The sequence below is a fragment of the Cuculus canorus genome, chromosome 3 (assembly GCF_017976375.1).
Source record: "Cuculus canorus isolate bCucCan1 chromosome 3, bCucCan1.pri, whole genome shotgun sequence".
In the NCBI taxonomy this organism is placed as follows: Eukaryota; Metazoa; Chordata; class Aves; order Cuculiformes; family Cuculidae; genus Cuculus; species Cuculus canorus.
The window spans coordinates 5705727-5725603 of record NC_071403.1 but is presented as its reverse complement, the minus strand read 5'-3'; the positions used below and the strand labels follow the sequence as shown (position 1 = coordinate 5725603).

At 40.7% G+C, this 19877-nt stretch overlaps 1 protein-coding gene across 4 annotated transcripts in view; it reads right to left on the bottom strand.

Moving 5' to 3' along the window:
- Window positions 1-19877, bottom strand: part of ARHGEF10 (Rho guanine nucleotide exchange factor 10) — a 108349-nt gene that overhangs the window by 11509 nt on the left and 76963 nt on the right. For all 4 annotated transcript variants that reach the window (XM_009558891.2, XM_054062426.1, XM_054062428.1 and 1 more), the window contains 2 exons: window positions 10210-10352; window positions 4595-4769 (listed from right to left, as the gene is read on the bottom strand). In XM_009558891.2, coding sequence (XP_009557186.2) covers window positions 4595-4769; window positions 10210-10352 — 318 coding nt within the window. The remainder of the gene's footprint in view (window positions 1-4594; window positions 4770-10209; window positions 10353-19877) is intronic.

Genomic DNA, 19877 nt, shown 5'->3' with positions numbered 1-19877 from the left:
AGAACAAGGGTTATGAGGAGCGGCTAAGGGAAGACCTGGAGAAAAGGAGGCTGAGGGGAGACTATATGCCTACAACTGCCTGAAAGGAGGTTGTAGTGAGGTGGGTGTTGGTCTCTTCTCCCAAGTGACAGGAAATAGGACGAGAGGGAATGGCCTCAAGTTGTGCCAGAGCAGGTTCAGGTTGGACATCAGGGAAAACTTCTTCACTGAAAGGGTCACCAGGCACTGTCAGAGGCTGCCCTGGGAGGTGGTGTTTAAAAGACAGGTGGATGAGGTGCTCAGGGATCTGGTTTAGTAGTGGACAGGTACGGCTGTGCTCTATGATCTCAAATGTCTTTTCCAACCAAGTGATTCCATGAAAAAACAAGTGCACTATCAACTCATGTACAGCATGATTTTCTTCTTTTTTCGGTGTGAGCTGTGATAACGGCTGGTGAAAAGCTGCCTTTGTGGAGATTCCAACTACAGACCACAAACGCTAAGTGTAAACTTGCTCTTCAAATAAAGTACATTGCACTAGTGAAGTGTGTCTATTTGTCTTCCATTCTCAACAGCTTTCTTTTTCTTCTGCTCAGTATGCCCTCTGTTCAGCTAACAGAGCTCTGCTTGGGCCACTTAAAAGCAATCCAGCTGTACTGTGGTTTACTAGATAGTGAAATAACTAGTTACCTGGCCCTGTAACAATGATGATGGTCTTCCTCTCAACCATTGTCTCCTTCCTCATATAGCATTTGTGATTCCTGGTGCTTTGTGACTGAACACAAGCTTTTCATTCATTATTAGGAAGAATAGTTGATGATATACGAAGCAAAAGTACTGTGGACTGCTCTGTCTATTCCACAGTTGCCTCTGTGACTTTGGTTTAATTTCCAGAAAGCAAGAGCCCTCCTTGCTCTGTTCTCTGTAAGTTGACTGCCACAGACTTAGAAGGTTACATCAAGCAGATAAAAGATTCTGCCAGACACAGTCTGCCTTTTTACATTACTCAACTTCGCTGAATTGTGAGGACAATCACGTCCTGTGCCACTTCTCTTCCACTTCATTCCTCTCTAATTCTGTCCTGCCCACTGCGCTGCAGGGTTGTCTTCTTCGAAGTAGAGAAGGCACATCCTTTACCACGAGGAGAGCAGGCTGTGATATTTCAAGCTATCTTCTAAAAACAAAATGGGGAAAAGATAACTAGTTATGAGAACCGGTTACTAAGGTTAGGAGCATCTCCTACTTCCGTGTCCTCATTAGTCACTACAGCTAGATCCACAAGGACAAGTGTAAGGTCTTGCTCCTAGGAAAGCATAATCCAGGAGCGCAGCACAGACTGGAATCTACCTGGCTGGGGAGCAGCTCTGTGGAAAGGCACTTGGGGGACCTCGTAGACATCAAGCTCAATAGGAACAACCAGTGTGCTGCTGCGGCAAAGAATGCCAACAGGATGCTGGGTTCCATCACCAAGGGATGAGATAAAGAAGTCATTATCCCACTTGCTCAGCGCTTGTCACACTGCATCTGGAATACTGTGTTCAGTTTTGGTCCCTGCTCTACAAAAAGGTTGTGGAAGGGCTGGAGAGAGAAGAACCACAAAGAGGATCAAAGGACCAGGAAGCCTGCCGCGTGAGGAAAGTCTGAGGGAACTCGCTCTGTTCAGCCTTAAGGAAAGAAGGCTTAGGGGAGACCTTCTCAACATGTTCCAGTATTTCAAGGGTGGCTACAAAGAAGATGGAGACTGCCTTTTCACAAGGAGTCACATGGAAAAGATGAAGGGTTACGGGTACTGGTTACTTCTGAGGAGCCTACAATTGAGCACAAGAAGAAACTTGTTCACGATAAGAACAGTCAGCCATTGGAATAATCTCCCCAGGAAGCGGTGGATTCCCCAACACTGGATAGTTTTAAGATTCAGCTGGGCAGGGTGCTGGGCCATCATGTCTACACCGTGCTTTTCCAAGAAAGGTTGGACCAGATGATCCTCGAGGTCCTTTCTAATCTGTTATTCTATGATTCTATTGTTTAAATACACGGCAGTAATTCACAGTGGCCATTCCTGACAGTGACAGTAAATTTTGCTTTTTCTTCTACTGCATAATAACAAAATAATTTCATTAACTTAATGGGGTGACATTCCTCTATTTCACATTGTTTCAAATGAAGACACAGATGCCATGCCTAGGTAGTCTGTCATGATGGTGTTACTGTCAAAAAGTAACATCACCATGCGTTACTGTCAAAAGAAGTCCAGCTTATTTTAAGTTATATTGAGGTCTTGCTTGGAAGTTCTATTGAGATCCTGCCTTTTAAATCTCTCTTCTTAAAACTCTTAGCAATAGTTTTACACCATTTTCTTCTTTCTCATTTCTGTATCATAGAACCATAGAACCATAGAATGGTTTGGTTTGGAAGGGACCTTAAAGATCATTGGATTCCATCACCCCTGCCATGGGCAGGGACACCTCCCACTGGCTCAGGCTGCCCAAGGCCCATCCAGCCTGGAACCCCTCCAGGGATGGGGCAGCCACAGCTTCTCTGAGCAACCTGTGCCAGTGCCTCATCACCCTCATCATGAAGAATTTCTTCCTAATGTCTAATCTAAATCTTCCCCTCTCCAATTTAAAGCCATTCCCCCTCGTCCCATCACTCCATGCTCTTGTAAAAAGTCCCCAGTTTTGCTGTAGTCCCTTTCAGGTACTGGAAGGCCACTCTAAGGTCTCCTCAGAGCCTTCTCTTCTCCAGGCTGAAAAACTCCAACCGTCTGTCCTGATAGCAAAGAACAAAATAAAGGTTCAATATAAGTTGACTTTTACTTATCTGTTATTTTTGCATAATAAGGAAACTCCTGCTGGATTTCAGAAAACTAACAGAGCTGTTTCCTTTAAAACTAAAAGGTGTCTTGCAGCACATATAGCATTTCTGAACATTAACCTGAGTCTCTAAAAATCCTCAGTAATGGCTCAATATGTATTTTGTAAATACACAGCCATTTCACTTCTTCTCTGTTCTCTTAAAACTTCTAATTTTTTTAAATTTCCTTTTTAAAATCTCATTCTATACTACACAGAGCTTCATTTATTCTTTGACCGCTTTTAGTTCCAAGCAGTCCTTGCTGTTGCTTTATTATGCAAACCTCCAACTCCTCTGTCGTTTAGCCTTTCTTGTTGCAGCATCATGGGATCATATAAACAGGCCCAAGAGCTGCTGCTAAATAATTGACATTCATTTCATTTTTAGAATGGATTCTCTCTTGGAATATTCGCTGTAATAATGTTCTACTCCTGAAATAAATTTCCATTTCCACTCACTGGAGTGCTTTTTGTAGAGACACGAGAAAAAAAAAAAAGGAACTAAAACGGGTAAGAATGACACTGAGGAGATATAATTAGCTGAAACTCTTAAAAAGAAAATTGAAGTGTTACATCAGCAGTTTTATTACCATGGCAATGAACATGAAGGCTAAATTTTTCAAGTTTTTTATACATATTTTCTGCATATTTTCTTGTTTCCCTTTCCCTCTCCCCTATAAACAGCAGAACATATTAAAAATTAATCTTTTTACAACCGATCTTGATTTCTTTGCTTAACTGTGATAAATTCAATCAAACGAGCTATTTAAAGGCAGGCAATTTGCTGCTGTTCAGTGTTGGAGCTCCATGCAAAAAAAAACCCCTTGTCTAGAATGTGATATATATGGACACAATTTAAAACAGAGTTGTATTGCAAAGGTAACGTAATTTGGAAGAAAACATGATAAGGTGACTAAGACTGAAACATCTTTGAAGCTAGATCCATACCTAACTCATGTAAGAATATAAATATAGTCTCCGTGGAGGAAAAACTGGCTTCTGCTAGAAAAAAGCAACCAAGCTGGCGCACGCATTGCCCATAAAAGCTGCAGAAGGTTGCTCATCTCGGTCTATATACAGAGACAGAGAGACAGAAGGGTTATCCCCTCATGGACACCTCTCGTCCAGCCACGCTGTATCATCTTTCTGTCTCTTCTCCTAGGATTGCCACAGCTCCCATCTGATGTGTTTGCCGATGCTGAGGGCCTGGCCCGTCAGCGCAACTATCTGCGTTCCGTCTTTATTTATAAGATTAACCTTTTTAATTGAACAAATTGAAGCTCCAACCAGAAAAACACCGACCGCATTCTGAAATGGCAGCGTGAGTGGTTTAATTGAGTTCCCTGGGACTGCTGATGTAACTAAAATTAAGGAAGTAGGGTTTCGGCCCAGAAACTGACTCCATCGTGTACTTTGACACTAAGTTCCATAAGCAAATGTTAAACTCTGCAAAGCAAACAATTCCAGGGTGGACTGCATAGTCCTACTGCTTCACAGTCACATAAAAAAATGATTAAACAGACAAATCCACCTGCTTATCTACATAATTTATAACCTCTAAGGAGGAGAGCTGCTACTCAACCAGTTCACTGCACACATTGTTCTTCTGGGCAGGTGACAGACCATGACTTACTAAAGCAAATAGTCACAAGACTGTTATCAGACTCAAAGTCCGAGATGGACCTTCTGATTCTGGCCTAATCTACAACACTTTGGAGAATGGTGGTGATAAAGACAAAACAAAAATGTTCAGATTCAGCTACCTGGCAACATATTGTGAACAGGGGTGGCAATGTTAATATCCTGGAGGTGTTTCAGTGTCTCCGTGTGGAACAGGCGAAGCGTAGATCCAGATGTGAAGGCAATCCAGATTCCCACTCCAGCAACAGCCATGTGAGAGATTACCATTCCCTCTTCTTGATGGGCTTCAAAATGAGTCTGTAAGAAAAATAAGGACGGTGTGGGAAGATACAACTGAAAAACATCATTCAACCTTCCTTACCAGCTCTTCAGTGTTGGCTCGGCATCTGTCCTCCTTATCAAAGACAAAGCAAGCTTCCTCTGCTTTGCTTGGGATATGTTCCCACTGCTCCATATGATCTGTGAATTTTCCTGTTACTTCTTTTTGGAGATACATCATCATTAGGATGGAAGGATTCTCAGCTCTTGAATGAAAGTTCTAGCTAATGACAGACTAACTTCACAGTAACTTAGCGTATTTATTAAAAATATTGCATGGTAGGGACTGGCAAAGCTGTAACAACTGAGGCTTAAAAGGATTTTGTATTATTATTGATACTCCCTTGGGAAAACAACTGCAGATGAGGTTCCTGGGAGTGGGCAGATGTTTTCCTAAGATGTTACTTTTACCTACAGCAGAGCTCTTCTTTAAACAATAAAAGAAATATTTTTCTTCTGATCTGTTAGGGAGACTTTTCAGAACAAAGGTAACAGAATCAAGGAAAAAGTAATCTTTAGAAAGTAGAGCGTTTATGAATATAAATACACCGTTATTTGTTCAACTATGTACATAACACTGTAAGCCTGAAGACTGTGGCTTGTTTTTCAACTCAGACACATCTGAATTTGACAAATATTAGCTATTTCGTTTTCCTATCTTTCAAAATATTAATGCTTCTCATTACAAAGGTCAAAATCCTCCTTCTAAAGATAAGAAATAATGCAAAATTTTCAGAGTAGATCTTTTTCCTTGATCGAGTACATTCACAGTTACAACTTCCAGGAAGGCTGAAACTTCTCTACAAGCCCCTGTTAACGTTAAAGCTCTAGTAATGTTCTTTAATCATCAAAAAGGAGTAGGGATATTTTTTTTTCCAGTTTTGTCTGTAACTAAATCTTTCTGTAACCTTTTACTGTTGTGCTGGCTATTATCAAATACAGAGAGCTACTCTGATAAGCATAAAAACTCCTTGGCTAAATAAATGATAAACTGTTCCTTAGACACGAATCTCTGAGGGATAGGGAAGTAAATGTCAGCTCTAATACTTGCACTACATATTTTATACTTTTAATTATATTTGCAGATAAAATGCAAACATACCCTATTCCTCCCTGTAAAAGCACACCTACATTTTCCACGTATTGTAAGTAAGAGTTATATTTTGGTTCTTTTGCATCAAAATCTGAATTGCACATTTCTCGGGCTAAGCTCTTAGCCCAAGACAGTTACGTTTTTAAGGTACTAGTATTATATTGTTCAAATTCTCCATATAAATTCAATAGAGATAAATCAGAGATAAACAATCACAGTTTAAGCTTTCACAAAGTGTAACTTTTGATATTATATTTAGTAGGAACTTTTATTTTCATTCTCTATTACTCCATTAATTAGTGCTTTCCACTGAGAAATTGGCTGCTTAAAAAATAAGGGGAATCATTTCTTTTTTCCCTTTTCATTTGTTAACACTGTTCTTCAAATGTTCAGTTTTCAGTAAATGAGCAGAGTAGTTTTTTTTCCAGCTGTTAGGAAGTGGCTCAGCTTTTGAGTGCTACTGTATTACCTTTTGACTCTTCAAATAACAAGAAATTACGAGGAGTGGCTGAGACACCTGGGGTTGTTTAGCCTGGAGAAAAGGAGGCTGAAGGGAGACCTTATCATTGTCTACAACTGCCTGAAAGGAGGTTGTGGTGAGGTGGGTGTTGGTCTCCTCTCCCAAGTTACGAGTGATAGAATAAGAGAGAATGGCCTTAAGTTGCACCAGGGCAGGTTCAGATTGGACATTAGGAAAAATTTCTTCACTGAACGGGTTCTCAGCACTGGCAGAGGCTGCCCAGGGAGGTGCTGGAGTCCCCATCCCTGGAGGTGTTCAAAAGATGGGCAGATGAGGTGCTTAAGGATATGGTTTAGTAGTGGACAGGTAAGGCTGAACTCTATGATCTCAAAGGTCTTTTCCAATCTAACAATTCCATGATTCTATGGATGGAATGCAAGGTGAGCACCTCTGGCAGGCACATTTATATTCACTGTTTCCCTCAAGTAACCTCCGTTCATTCTTTTCCAAACAATCTATGCAGTTTGAAAATCATACGATCTATTTAACAGAAGAATTCATCCAAGAACAGCACCTTTCAAAGCCAGAAACTAAAAGCCCTGCTAATCTCATCATTTGTGTTTCATTACAAAAAAGGATTTTAAACTAACAACTTCTGTTTCCAGACTCATAGATCCCTACACTGATGACCAACTGACTTTTGAGAACTTCTCAGGGACAGATCCAAGGGCGCTGAAGCGAACCCAACCAGCAACTTGTGCTGTTCGAAATTAGAAGAAAAACAAAGTAGATTGTAAGAAATGAATTTTCTCTGGAGTGGGCTGACCACAGCTGGCATTTCTCTTGGTGCCACTGTAAACAACTTCCACACGCGTTTTTGTCACATTCCATTTTTACCAATCATTATACTCCCACGTAGTCTGCCCTGCCACTCACGCAGCTCTCTGCTGAAACACGTAAACACGTTGGAAGTAAAACTCTTCATACTATCAATGCCACAAGAAATATGCAAAAAGAACTATTCCTCTCATTCAAAAGGTCTTCTAACACAAAGCAGGAACACACCCAAACCCGTGTATGTGTTTAAAAATATATAAGTTTTTGCACAGAGGACAACTTTGATGTGTTTCAATTACAAATCCCTCTGAAAACAAATAGCTGGGCTTTTTCTGCAGATTTGTTTTTCTTCTCATAGCAAGAAATACAGCTACAAAGGGACAAAAATGCCTTACTCCCTTGGTTATCAAAATAAAATAAAAATTAATTTCATTTTACTTTTCTCTTTTAGTTTTCATACCTACATTCCTCTCTATTCAGAGCGCAGCTTTTTTTCCCCTCAGGCTCTTTCTCTCATTCAAACTCTATAGCAACACGAGAGCTGCAGAAGACATTCTGGATGCCGCATCCCAACATAATTCCCTATTGTTTCACCATTGCGGGGCAGAGCTGGAGTCTGTCTTTCGAGGGGGTGCCCAGTTGCTCCAAATAGCTGCGCCAAGAACTTAACCAGGATTTCTCAAGCTTCAGGAGAGATGCATAATGGCTATCATTGTCCACAAGGTAAAATAAATGACTTTTACTACCTTAAAGAAGTTACAGTACTCAGGCAACGCACACTCACATATAGGCATTTTCATTTGCATTGATTATTTGGCTGAATATTTCAGCCTACTCAGATTTTAACGATTCAAGTAGAACAACTCATGTATAGTTAACCTTGTTTTAAAAACAAGACAAAACAAAGCAGGATGGAATGCCATTCAATTGGTTACTTATTCTGTTGAATACTCTGGCATTTTTTTGTTGTTTTTAAACAAACACAGCCTGCTTTTGCAGAGCCCAAGGATCTGCAGGCACAGAAACCGCTACAGGATTAAAGTCTATATCCAACAGGAATATAACTATCAGATTGAGGGTCAAGACTAAGGGCAAATTTCTCCTTCGCAGAAAGGAGTATCGGAGTAGATAATTACTATATGACAGCAACTGATGCATTTCTGACATGTCCTTTGCCAAGGAGCTTGAGGCTCTGTGCCAGTTTGGGGCGCTGTGCCAATAAAAGCCATTTCCTAAAACATTCTATTACAATAACATATCATTAAGCAAGTGAATTGAGAGTCTTATCCATATCAGAGGGGGCAAAAAAAAGCAGACAAAGTGAATAGCATCCAAAACCTAATATATGGGATGCCAAACCTGCTCATTTACTAAGAGTTATTTTCTAAAAAGCCTCAATTAGAGTCTTAGGAAAGCATGGAGTCATGGAATGAGATTTTTTTTTCCAGAGGATAATGTACTTTGCACTTCAAAAACGCAGTGAAATATGAAGTATCTGTGAAGCAGAGAGTGCCTTACAAGGACAAAGTTAACAAAATAGCCCGGAATATTAAGGAATATTAAAGTTTTCCTGCAAATGAAACTCCCATATCTGAGAGATATTGATAGAACATTGGTTATTTTAACTCTCTGAACATCTGATATCAATGTTGTGATCCATTATACTATGCTGTATTTTGATAGTAAGCTTTATACAGTTTTTAATCCTCAAAGCTTGCCTAACTCCGGTTTTGTTCTTCTGTGCCAAAATAGAACAGCACAGCCCGAACTGCAGCCATACCACCCAATACAGGAAGAGCTTTGTGATAGATTTGGGCCAGAACTGCCAAATATATTTACAGAGATCTGGCTGTATGTAACCACAGGAACAATCTGGCTGTGATCTCTCACAATTGCTATGTATTTCTTGGTGAGAATGAGAGATTCATCATCAAAGTCTGTAGGACATTAGTTCCAAGTAGCCGAGAGGCTACTCTGCTCCCACAACGAAGCTAACAAAAAGTTCATTTTAAGCATCTATCCAAATCACTCTTCCAAAACATTTCCCTCATAATACCACCCAAACTATAAGCAAAACTCGCCTTAAAGAAAAACAAGGTAGAAAAATATGATTTGAGCATTTACTTGGACAAAACAAATCACCCACAAAGCACAGATAAAGACAAAGGAAATTAGGATCTTAGCAATTTCCCTGCAAACTCATGACAATGACTCACAGAATCAATTGTACCAAATAGGCGATTGTTGGGAGAAAACACGATCATCAATGAAACAAAAAAACAGCAACAAAGCACACAAAGGAGGCGGCTGTGAGCTCATCACGATTCCTGTCTGAAAGAACTTCATGGCTGTAAACATCATGCAACTCACTGTTACTGCATTGTAGGTTAAAGGAGAGGCTAAATTCCTAAGGTTCCATCAACTCTAAATTTTAAACCACTGAGGTATTCTTTTGGTGGAGGCTGTAATCTTGACAGAAATGAGGGCTTAACGCTTTCTGGAAATTGTGGTCAGAAGTACGAGCTTGAATCTCTAACACTTCTCAACAGAAATACTGACTTTTGCATGGACTATGTCCTTACACAAAGCAAACTTTTGAAGACCAGTAAGAAACAGAACTGGAAGAAACATATTATGAAATCAACACAAGGTACAAATAAAATCTAGATATGTAGAGGCTGTCTCTTAGTTAAGCCTTTTTCTGGATTCAACAGGAAATTCCTATTGGCATCCATTTCTTTACTGCCTTTCTTCAAATCTCATTTTTAAGCAAGTGTCTTGCCCCAAATACTCTATGAGTTTCAAGCATCACATGGAACTTGGGGAAAAGGGAAACAAACCTCGGTCTAATAAGACATCAGCAGAGAACATCACGGCACAATTTCAAACTGCTGGAGATGGGATTTAACAGAACTGAAATCCTATTTCGTTAAAAGCTTCCTGAATCTTGGAGCTTCTTACATAGATTTTAATGTTTAAAATTTCACCCTGTAGTACAGTATGTGAGCAATGCTTTTAAAAGTGTTTACCTCAATGGAATGTGTTACAGTGCTGATGATAAAAATTTGTCCACCGCATGCAGCCCAAATGGTCTCCTCCATCACAAGCAGACTTCTAACAGGCAGAACTCCTAATTTAACTGTCTTCTGGGGTTCTGTGTTCCATGTCCCATCTTCAAGAAAAAGAGAAGAAGAAAGGTTACACATAAAAAAATTAGTAATCTTTGTTTTAGAACAGTTTTGAAGATGCTGTCTCACAAACCTACTGCTCGAACCTCTGCAAGTCACCACTTCAAGCTCCACTGTGATTTACACCTGTCTACCTCTGGCTTCCAGGGTAAGTTTGAAAAGGTTAATACAATATTAACAGTTAAAAAAACCCAAACCAAACACTTCTATATTTGTTAATTGAACGCATTTTGTTTGGATTAACTGATAATCAAGGACTCCCACATTGCTATTCTGATATAACTGCTTTGATTTCCAGAAGAAATGCAGTCAGAAAGCTGTGGCCGATACAATTTTCTCCAATTCAGAAGTAGCTCTCAAGCAATCTCTTTCAAGATGAATTAACTTCAACCTAGGACAAAATAGTATTTCATGTGAAAAGTAGCCAGCAAGATTTATAATGTAGGTTCAAAAGAGCTCAGATAACTCCCTAAGAACACATTGATGGAATGATCTTCCTGCCACTAGATGCTTCATTTAAGAAGGAATTTACATTACAAAGAGATAAACAACCATATCTTCAAACAAATTAAAACCGTATCTTCACTATTTTATGTCCCACGCACCAACTATAATCCACAGTGTTTTCTGTGGACTGCATTTAGCAGACACATGCATAATGCAATTTGGATATGTGGCACAATCAATTATTCAGAGACCTTCCGATAAAAACTGCATGCCACTACTTACTGCTCTGGTCACTCCCATTTGCCATCTCTTTGAATCAAGGTTAGCAGATTATTTCTCCCCAAATTTAACAGCTAGCAACAAGGACCTGTTTAAATATTTGTAGCCGTGTCTTTTTTTATTTTGACATACTAAATCTGTCAATAATGATTTTAATACTTTTATATCAGTACATTGCTGTTGTAAGCTTTCATTAAACACAAAGTCGCACAGACTGCACTTCTATCCATTATGCTTTAGTAGTAATATGACAATCTGGTGAAGTATTTTTACATTGAGAAAATATATGTCGAAAATATATTTCCTCACTTTAAAGCTTTCTTCCTGTAGAAGCTGCAGCAAAGTTGCCACTTTACTGATACCGGTTTCAACTCAGTAACCACTTATATTTTGATTTAAGAGACTAAAGTAAAAACATCTTTAGGCAAGCACTTCAGTACATCTTCCCTTCCCTCCCTCGCCTGACAACAACTTCATCTTTTATTGTTTGCTTAGGTAAAGGGGTACCAAATTTCCTGCTTGTAACAGCAACAACAATCACGACAAGCCTTGGCTCTGCAGTGCTTCTCCTTGCTTCTGCCATCTGCATGAAACAACCTTCACTGAGTCATTCTCAGGATGTGGCGCTTTTCCGAAAGCATCTTTGTAAAAATGACATTTAGTTTCAGGCTGTCAAACCCCCCCCTTGTCGTTAACGTAGTTTGCAAGTAAGAAGAGTGTTTCCAGATATTAGTCTGCAAACTCTTCCAGCAATGTCAAAGTAACTCCCCGTTCTTTGTGACTCATATGTATCATTAGTAATAAAGAAACTTCTGGAAAAGATTTTATTTGCTAGCAACCACTTTATCCTCAGATTCGTAGAATCACAGAATCATAGAATAGTTTGGGTGGGAAGGGACCTTAAAGATCATTGGATTCCATCACCGCTGCCATGGGCAGGGACACCTCCCACTGGCTCAGGCTGCCCAAGGCCCATCCAACCTGGCCATGAACACCTCCAGGGATGGGGCAGCCACAGCTTCCCTGGGCAACCTGGGTCAGTGTCTCACCACCCTCATGGTGAAGAAATTCTTCCTAATGTCCAGTCTAAATCTGCCCCTCTCCAGTTTATACCCATTGCCCCTCGTCCTATCACTACAAGCTTTTGTTAATAGTCCCTTCCCAGCTTTCTTGTAGCTCCTTCAGTTACTAGAAGGTTGGTATAAGGTTTTCTCCAAGCCTTCTCTTTTCCACTTAGAGCACATTCTTATTGTCTTTTTTGAGGGACAAAGATTGTGAATTTGGGCAAAGAGCAGATATGCTGAGCAAGAAACTATCTTTTTTTCTGTAGATATGATGAGAGGAAATGGCCTTAAGTTGCATGAGAGCAGGTTCGGATTAGACATGGTGAAAAAATTTCTTCACCTAAAGGATTCTCGGGCACTGGCAGAGGCTGCCCAGGGAGGTGGTGGAGTCCCCATCCCTGGAAGTGTTTAAAAGACAGGCAGGTCAGGTGGCTCACTGATCTGGTTTAGTAGTGGACAAGTACGGTTGGACTTGATGATCTCAGAGGTCTTTTCCAACTAAACAATTCTATGATTCTATATTTTCACACTGAAAATTACATTAATGTACCAAAAAAACCCATTTACTTAACTCAGCATCTATTTTTCTTAAATATATTCAAGCCATACATTAATCTATATACAAAGCATAGCTGATACTGAAGAGGCAGGTGAATGGGGATTTTCAGGATCTCAACTGTGGATTTAAATTTTGCTTTCATTTAATCTCAGGCACCTAAGGGCTATGATTTACTAGTGGACAGGTACGGTTAGGCTTGATGACCTCAAAGGTCTTTTCCAACCTAGTGATTCTGTGATTCTCAGGACTTTTTTGATCTGAGTCTTCATGTCCTCAGCTTCCACACAACTTCTTAGATGGCTCAGCTTTAAGCTTTTTTATTAAATTTGGCCAAGTCTTATTTAAAATCATTATCTAATGTTTGTGATAGCTTTTGAGTAAAAAGAAAGTTAGTACTGGTATCAGATGGATAGCGATTGCAAAATAAAAATTCTAAACCAACTTAGTCCAACGTGAGAAGGTGAGTTCGCTGTTACCAATGTTATGAATACTAGCAGTACTATGAATATTTGATTCTTCTAATATTCATATCAAAACTCAGTTATCACAAAACTATTTCCGTCGGTCCTGTTAGCGCAGCACTTTACAATCCAATCAGCTTTACGAGTTCAGTGGCACTGAACATATGAAGTAGGTGAGACAGGGACCTGATGTCTTTCACGTTACCATGACTTCATCCAAAGAAACTGCAATCCCACTTGATGTCAGCACAGGGAAAATCCAAAGCTCTCATTCTATCCATATACCCCAAACACGTGATAAGGCTATTCTGTATTTAATGTCTTCCTGCAAATGTTGCTGGCTTCCAGATGAGACCGCATCTGAGACAGATGAGGGGGAAAAAAAGGGCGGGGGGAGACTCCCTGGTCTGTTAATTAGGGCAGTATTTAAACGATGGGTCAGCTGTGCTCTGGTCCCTGCCTGAGTGAATGCCTAATTAATTAGACAAAGTGGAATGGCACCAGAAGGAGAAATTAAGCAACGTGCATCTCTCTCCTCTTATTTTGTGGCAGCCAGGGAAGTCTCTTGAGAGTTGGAAGCACGGCTACAAATCCTCTCAAGCAAGGCAAGGGATTAAGCCTCGTAATCCAACATACTTTTGTGAATGCTTTAACCACAGGCTGCTGGCTAAAAGGAAGATCATGACTTCATTTTGCTAACCAAGAATTTTATTGCCCATCACCAGAATTACTTAGTAAGTCTGGGTCTAAATCACAAGTTATTTCAAGACTGTAAAAATCAAACTTGAAAGAAAACATAATACTCTCTCTCTGCCTCTCTCTCCAGATCTCAGCAGACCCCATCCAATATCTGCCTACACAGACTTCATCTTTGATGTTGGCTATTTCACGTTATCTATCTGATCCAAAGTTCACTGCTTCTGAAATCTAAGTGAAAGCAAGTATTATCTCCATTTTACATGTGTAAACACCTGCAGATTCAAGACATGCTTATATAAGGAGTTCCAACAGCTGGCACTATCCGTGTACTTAAAATTAGGCACAGTGCTTGCAAAAGATATGGAATAGCTTTGTTTGACGTTATGCAGCCTTGGTTAGTTACTGATTGAATAAATTCAATTTTTTTCCTAAGAAAAAAACCCAAAAAAGCAACAAATAGTAGCTGAGATTAAACTTTTGTTAACAAAATCTCAAGGCAGACAATAAAACAAAGCCAGTGCAAGGAGCCCAGCAAACTGTTTTCTGAAAAGCAGGAACTGAGCAAAAGAAAAATAAGCAATGGAGATGGACATAATGCAGCTCCCAGAGACCACCGACAGCGGTGCCCACAGAATTGTGCCTTCTCTTAAAATTCTGTTCGATCAAGGCCTTGTTTCTGTTTTCTACATAAGCATTTTAAGAAGATTTTATGGTCATCATTGACTCTAGAATGCTGAAGAGCCACAGACAATAAATTGTTCCACTACCTATAAAGATACAAAATGAGATGCAAAGTGCAGTACATAATATGCTACAACCAGAGATGGGCTGTGTGTGGAAAAATCAGTTATCTGCACCCTGAGCAAATACAAGATCGAAGGCTGACACCTGCGGAAACAGGAAGGAAACAGTGGGAGAAGAGATAGGGGTTTGTCTTCTGCTTTGTGAGAAAAGTCCACACAATTATTAACAACACAAAGATTAATGTATCTGCAAGTTTTCATGGACTCTGACCGCATGAAAGCGGGTACAGACTGTTATAGATCCACCAAACGCGTAGGACAAAAGGCATGACAGTCTCTGGCAGCCCCTACAACATTACTGTCATAGAACATCAGCATCAACACACATTACAGGTACAGACATTTGCAGGAATATTCATTTTACAAGACAGAATTTTGGCTGTTTTATTTTTCTGTGGTTTGTTTCCATAAAACCAAATGAAAGAAAATAATACTATTTTACAACAATTTATAAGAATAAGTTTCTTCTTATTTATTTTATGAATTATTTATGAATAAGTAGTATTTTTCAAACTGCAATTTGTTTATTCTTTCATGTCTTCCAACAAAATATAGTTCAACTCCTCAGATATAAAGTTTGGAGGAGTTTTCTCTTAACACTTTCAGTCAAGCTGAACCAAACACGCTTTTTTTTGCTGGTAACTTCCTCTCTCGCCTACCAGCACTAAGGACGACTTCAGCAGAGCTGCCAACACAGCCCTGGGAACAGCGCTTGTTGGTTAATTTGTGCAGTGGAGCACAAACATTTTTTCTATCACATGGTACATAAAGCAGCACTGTCGAGGAGTAATATGGTTGCTACGGAAGTAAAAAGTTTAGCACATTTCTTATCACTTGGAAATAAGCCGAGACTCAGGTCTGCTCTTCTAAACGAGGTGTAACTAGGACCATACACAAGCATATAGTCATCTGGGGGTTGGACTAGATGACCTTTAAAGGTCCCTCTGAACCCAACCTATTCTATTTTTTCCTACTTATGCAACAAGTTATTTGTACTAAATAGCTGACAAAGCTCTACCTAACATCATAGAGAGCAGTGGTGTTGGAAGATCCAGCATGAGATATGCAAATAGGACTGAGAGCAATACTAACACATTTCTGGTAACAAGTGCCAGGTGGTACTGCTAAAACTGATAACAGAGTCAAGACAAGAGTATTTCTCTCTTTTTCAATACCACTGCTCCGAGTCCTCTCCCTTAATACTGTTCCTTAGATTCCATAGCAATACTTCTCACCACATCCACTTCAAGTGGCTATCATGCGCCAGAACCGCACTCTTCAGACATGCAGGAGCAGTTACGGATCCGTTCAAGTTCTGGTTTGACATCAGTGCTTTACAATCTATGTATTCCTCCTTTTCTGCGCTTGTTAAAGTGCACGATTGCCGTGCCAAATTGATCAAGGTATCTTGCTAATGAAGCGACCTTCTACTCCTTCACTATTGTAACTTTTTCCCCTTACTCTCATATTTCCCTCCTGCTCTGGTCTTTTTCCTTGTTATTAATCATCTGAAAATGATCACTGATCACTGTCACGAGGCCTCTTTGGAGAGGTAAGTCATCAAAACTCTTGACCAACTTCAGAGCTGCCAAAGTTTTTACAAGTGAACTTGTAAACTGTAAACAGACCACAAACTGGATTTGACGGAAGCGTGGCCTCACCAGTGCTGAGCAGAGCGGAAGGACCACCAAGCATGCCCAGCACTGTGAATTCAGTTCTAGGGATAAGCGTGCACGGGCTTGTTGTGAGTGCTGTACGCACGAGCGAGAGGGCACACGTGTCAGTCGTGCCAAAAGGAGTCAAAGCAGAATGCCTTTTCTGTCTGCCTATTCACTCATCTTAATCAATTTCTTTCTGAAACTACTAATATATCAATTCTTCTGCTCTTTGCCACAATGCAGCACTACAGGCTTGGAGAAGAGTAGCTGGAAGGCTGCCTGGCAGAGATGGACCTGGGGGTGTTGGATCAGAGCCGGTTAAACATGAGCCAGCAGTGGCCCAGGTGGTCAAGAAGGTCAATAGCATCTTGACTTGTATCAGAACCAGCATGGCCAGCAGGACCAGGGAAGTGATTGCGCCCCTGTACCCAACATTGGTGAGGCCACACCTTGATCCTGTGTTCAGTTTTGGGCCCCTCACTACAAGCAAGACATTGAAGGCCTGCAGCATGTCCAAAGAAGGGCAACAAAGTTGGTGAAGGGGCCGGAGAATAAGTCTATGAGGAGCATTTGAGGGAACTAAGGTTGTTTAGTTTTGAGAAGAGGAGGCTGAGGGAAGACCTTATCACTGTCTACAACTGCCTGAAAAGAGGTTGTATACAGGTGGGTCTCTCTCCCAAGTGATAGGTGATAGCACGAGAGGCAATCACCTCAAGCTGGACCGGGGCAGGTTCAGATTGGACATTAGGAAAAATTCCTTCACCGAAAGGGTTCTCGGACACTGGCAGAGGCTGCCCAGGGAAGTGGTTGAGTCCTCATCCCTGGAGGGGTTTAAAAGACAGGGAGATGAGGTGCTTAGGGATGTAGTTTAATAATGGACTCGTACAGTTGGACTTGATGATCTCAAAGGTCTTTTCCAACCTAGTGATTCCATGACAATCTTTCTGAGTTTTTATTTTCTTTTTCCTGGTTCTTTCCATACTCTTTACAGGACTTTATGAAAGGAAATGTATATCAATGTGTAGAAGAAAGGAAGTAGCTGGAACGGACTGCAGTACATCAGGAACAATACACCTATGTTATATAAAGATTATGATTTCCCCTTCCCAAGATATCTTTATGAATGGAAGTCAAACACGCGCTGACCTTTTTTTGCTATTACATCACTCAAACCCCACATCTGCTGGGCTGTCTGCAGTCATCACAAAGGGGTTTTGTTATGGTGTGTTTTTTTTTTTTAAAAGAGACAATACAATCGACTTTTTCCTTAACCTCATCTAGAAGTGTTTTTCTTGGAAATATTTCTAATAATTCCTCCTGCATCAAGCAGTAAGTACACAGCATTTCAGACTGATAACTGTGCAAAAGGTAATGGGCCTGTCAACAAGCTCCCAACGCACAAGATGTCAGAAACTTTACAATCGGCATCACTACCATTCAGGTGTCCCTGCCCATGGCAGAGGGGTTGGAACTGGATGATCTTTAAGGTCCCTTCCAACCCAAACTATTCTATGATTCTATGATTTGTCCTTCTTGGGCTTCAAATCAAGATGCATTATGATGCAGTGACTATATTTCATGTTCAGTTTTAAATCTTCCCTTAATCTCATTTGTGCTGACAGTCCAAAACCCAAGTCAAAGTGCATGGCTGGAACATAAACCCCTCTCTCGAACAGACAGTGATCCTGATGAATTACACACAACTTTCAGGAGGCTGCACTCCCCTCTCTCTCTCATTTCACCGCTAGGATTCCTTTGTTTGGTAAAATAGGTCAGTGCTCATAAAAATATCCCTCCAGGGCTGACTGCCTCACATGACCACAGCAGCTAAATCTAAGGAAAATGAATGCTAACATGGAAGCAGCCGATTCGCACAACTTTCGTGAGGCATGGAGAACTGAAATAGCACACACAGACCAATCTGTATGGGAAGGGACTGCAAGGTGAGTCAGAAGAAAAAAAAAGAATGTGTATTTCCCATCTCAAAGTTTCAGCAATCCTGAAATAGCCTGCGACAGGCTCTGTGTGTATCTAGTTGCACCGAACTGGTGTTTTCAGAGGAAGATAAATAGGGGATGCTATGATCCTGGTCAATACATCATGAGCTCCATCTCACATCATAATTCAGTCTGGTTTACACCTCTAACCCATCATTAAGATCCTCTGCAGATATGCAGCACATGCATCCTTTCCTACTTATACTGCCAAGGATGCCACTTGTGGTTTTGAAGTGGTCTTTTCTTGACAAAGTGGAGTGACAGCAACTGCAGTTTTAAACAGCTTAAAGCCTTTTCAGAGAAGACAAGAGATTCACTTTAGCATCCCACCCAGGTATGTGCAGAAACTGAAAGAGCACAAGTGATATTATGAGGTTCTAGGATCAAGGCCTTACTCCCGTGCCTCTAAAACAAAGAACAATTTACTATTCAGTAGTAAAAAAAAAAAATCTTTTAAAGGCAACTGACGTCTGACGTCTGGCTTCAGATCAAAGACGACAGCTCAACAGAAAACCCACTGTATTGAAGATGACAACTGGTGAAAGGAAATCTCTTTACCAACACTTTTTTCAGGTCTTTTGTTGCTCGGAAAAAAAATGCATTCAGTACCTTCCCTAAACAAAGTCTTTATGTGATCTAACACTGGACACATAATTCCTTCCAACATTCAAGACACCGAGCTTGGCTCCTCAGTTAGAGGCTGGCAGGATTTAGTAGCTGAGGTATAGTGCCACACAAACTCCACCATTTACAGTGCCCAGTTCACTAAAGGAGTGCAACAACCATCATTATGTAGCTCATACTAACAAGGTGCACCAGATCTCTGCCGGCTCTGCACTTTGTGAGGTTAGGTTTATCTGTGCTAACACCTCACTTAAAAACTCAGGCTTAAAACTTTGAGTAAAACCTCACTGATTTTGAGCTGAATTAACTATCTATGTATGCAGTACTGCAGGAAAGTTAGTGAGACATTCTGGAAATAGAATCATAGAATAGTTTGGGTTGGAAGGGACCTTAAAGATCATCCAGTTCCAACCCCACTGCTGTGGCAGGGACACCTCCCACTGGCTCAGGCTGCCCAAGGCCCATCCAATCTGGCCTTGAACCCCTCCAGGGATGGGGCAGCCACAGCTTCCCTGGGCAACCTGGGCCAGGGCCTCACCACTCTCATGGTGAAGAAATTCTTCCTTATGTCCAGTCTAAATCTGCCCCTCTCCAGTTTATACTTGTTCCCCCTCATACTATCCTCACAAGCCTTTGTGAACAGTCCCTCTCCAGCTTTCCTGTAGCCACTTCAGGTACTGGAATGTCGCTATAAGGTCTCCTTGGAGCCTTCTCTTCTCCAGGCTGAACAACCCCAAGTCTCTCAGCCTCTCAATACACTAACAAGTACCCAAACCAGCTCTGGCGAAGACAGTTCTGATTCAGAAGCATTACCTGGGATTTTCATTTACTCAAATTATTTTAGTCAATTACTTCATTAGATACAAAACAACCAACTGTGATGCTAATGACAAAAGGAGTCCTACTGTGAAACAGATG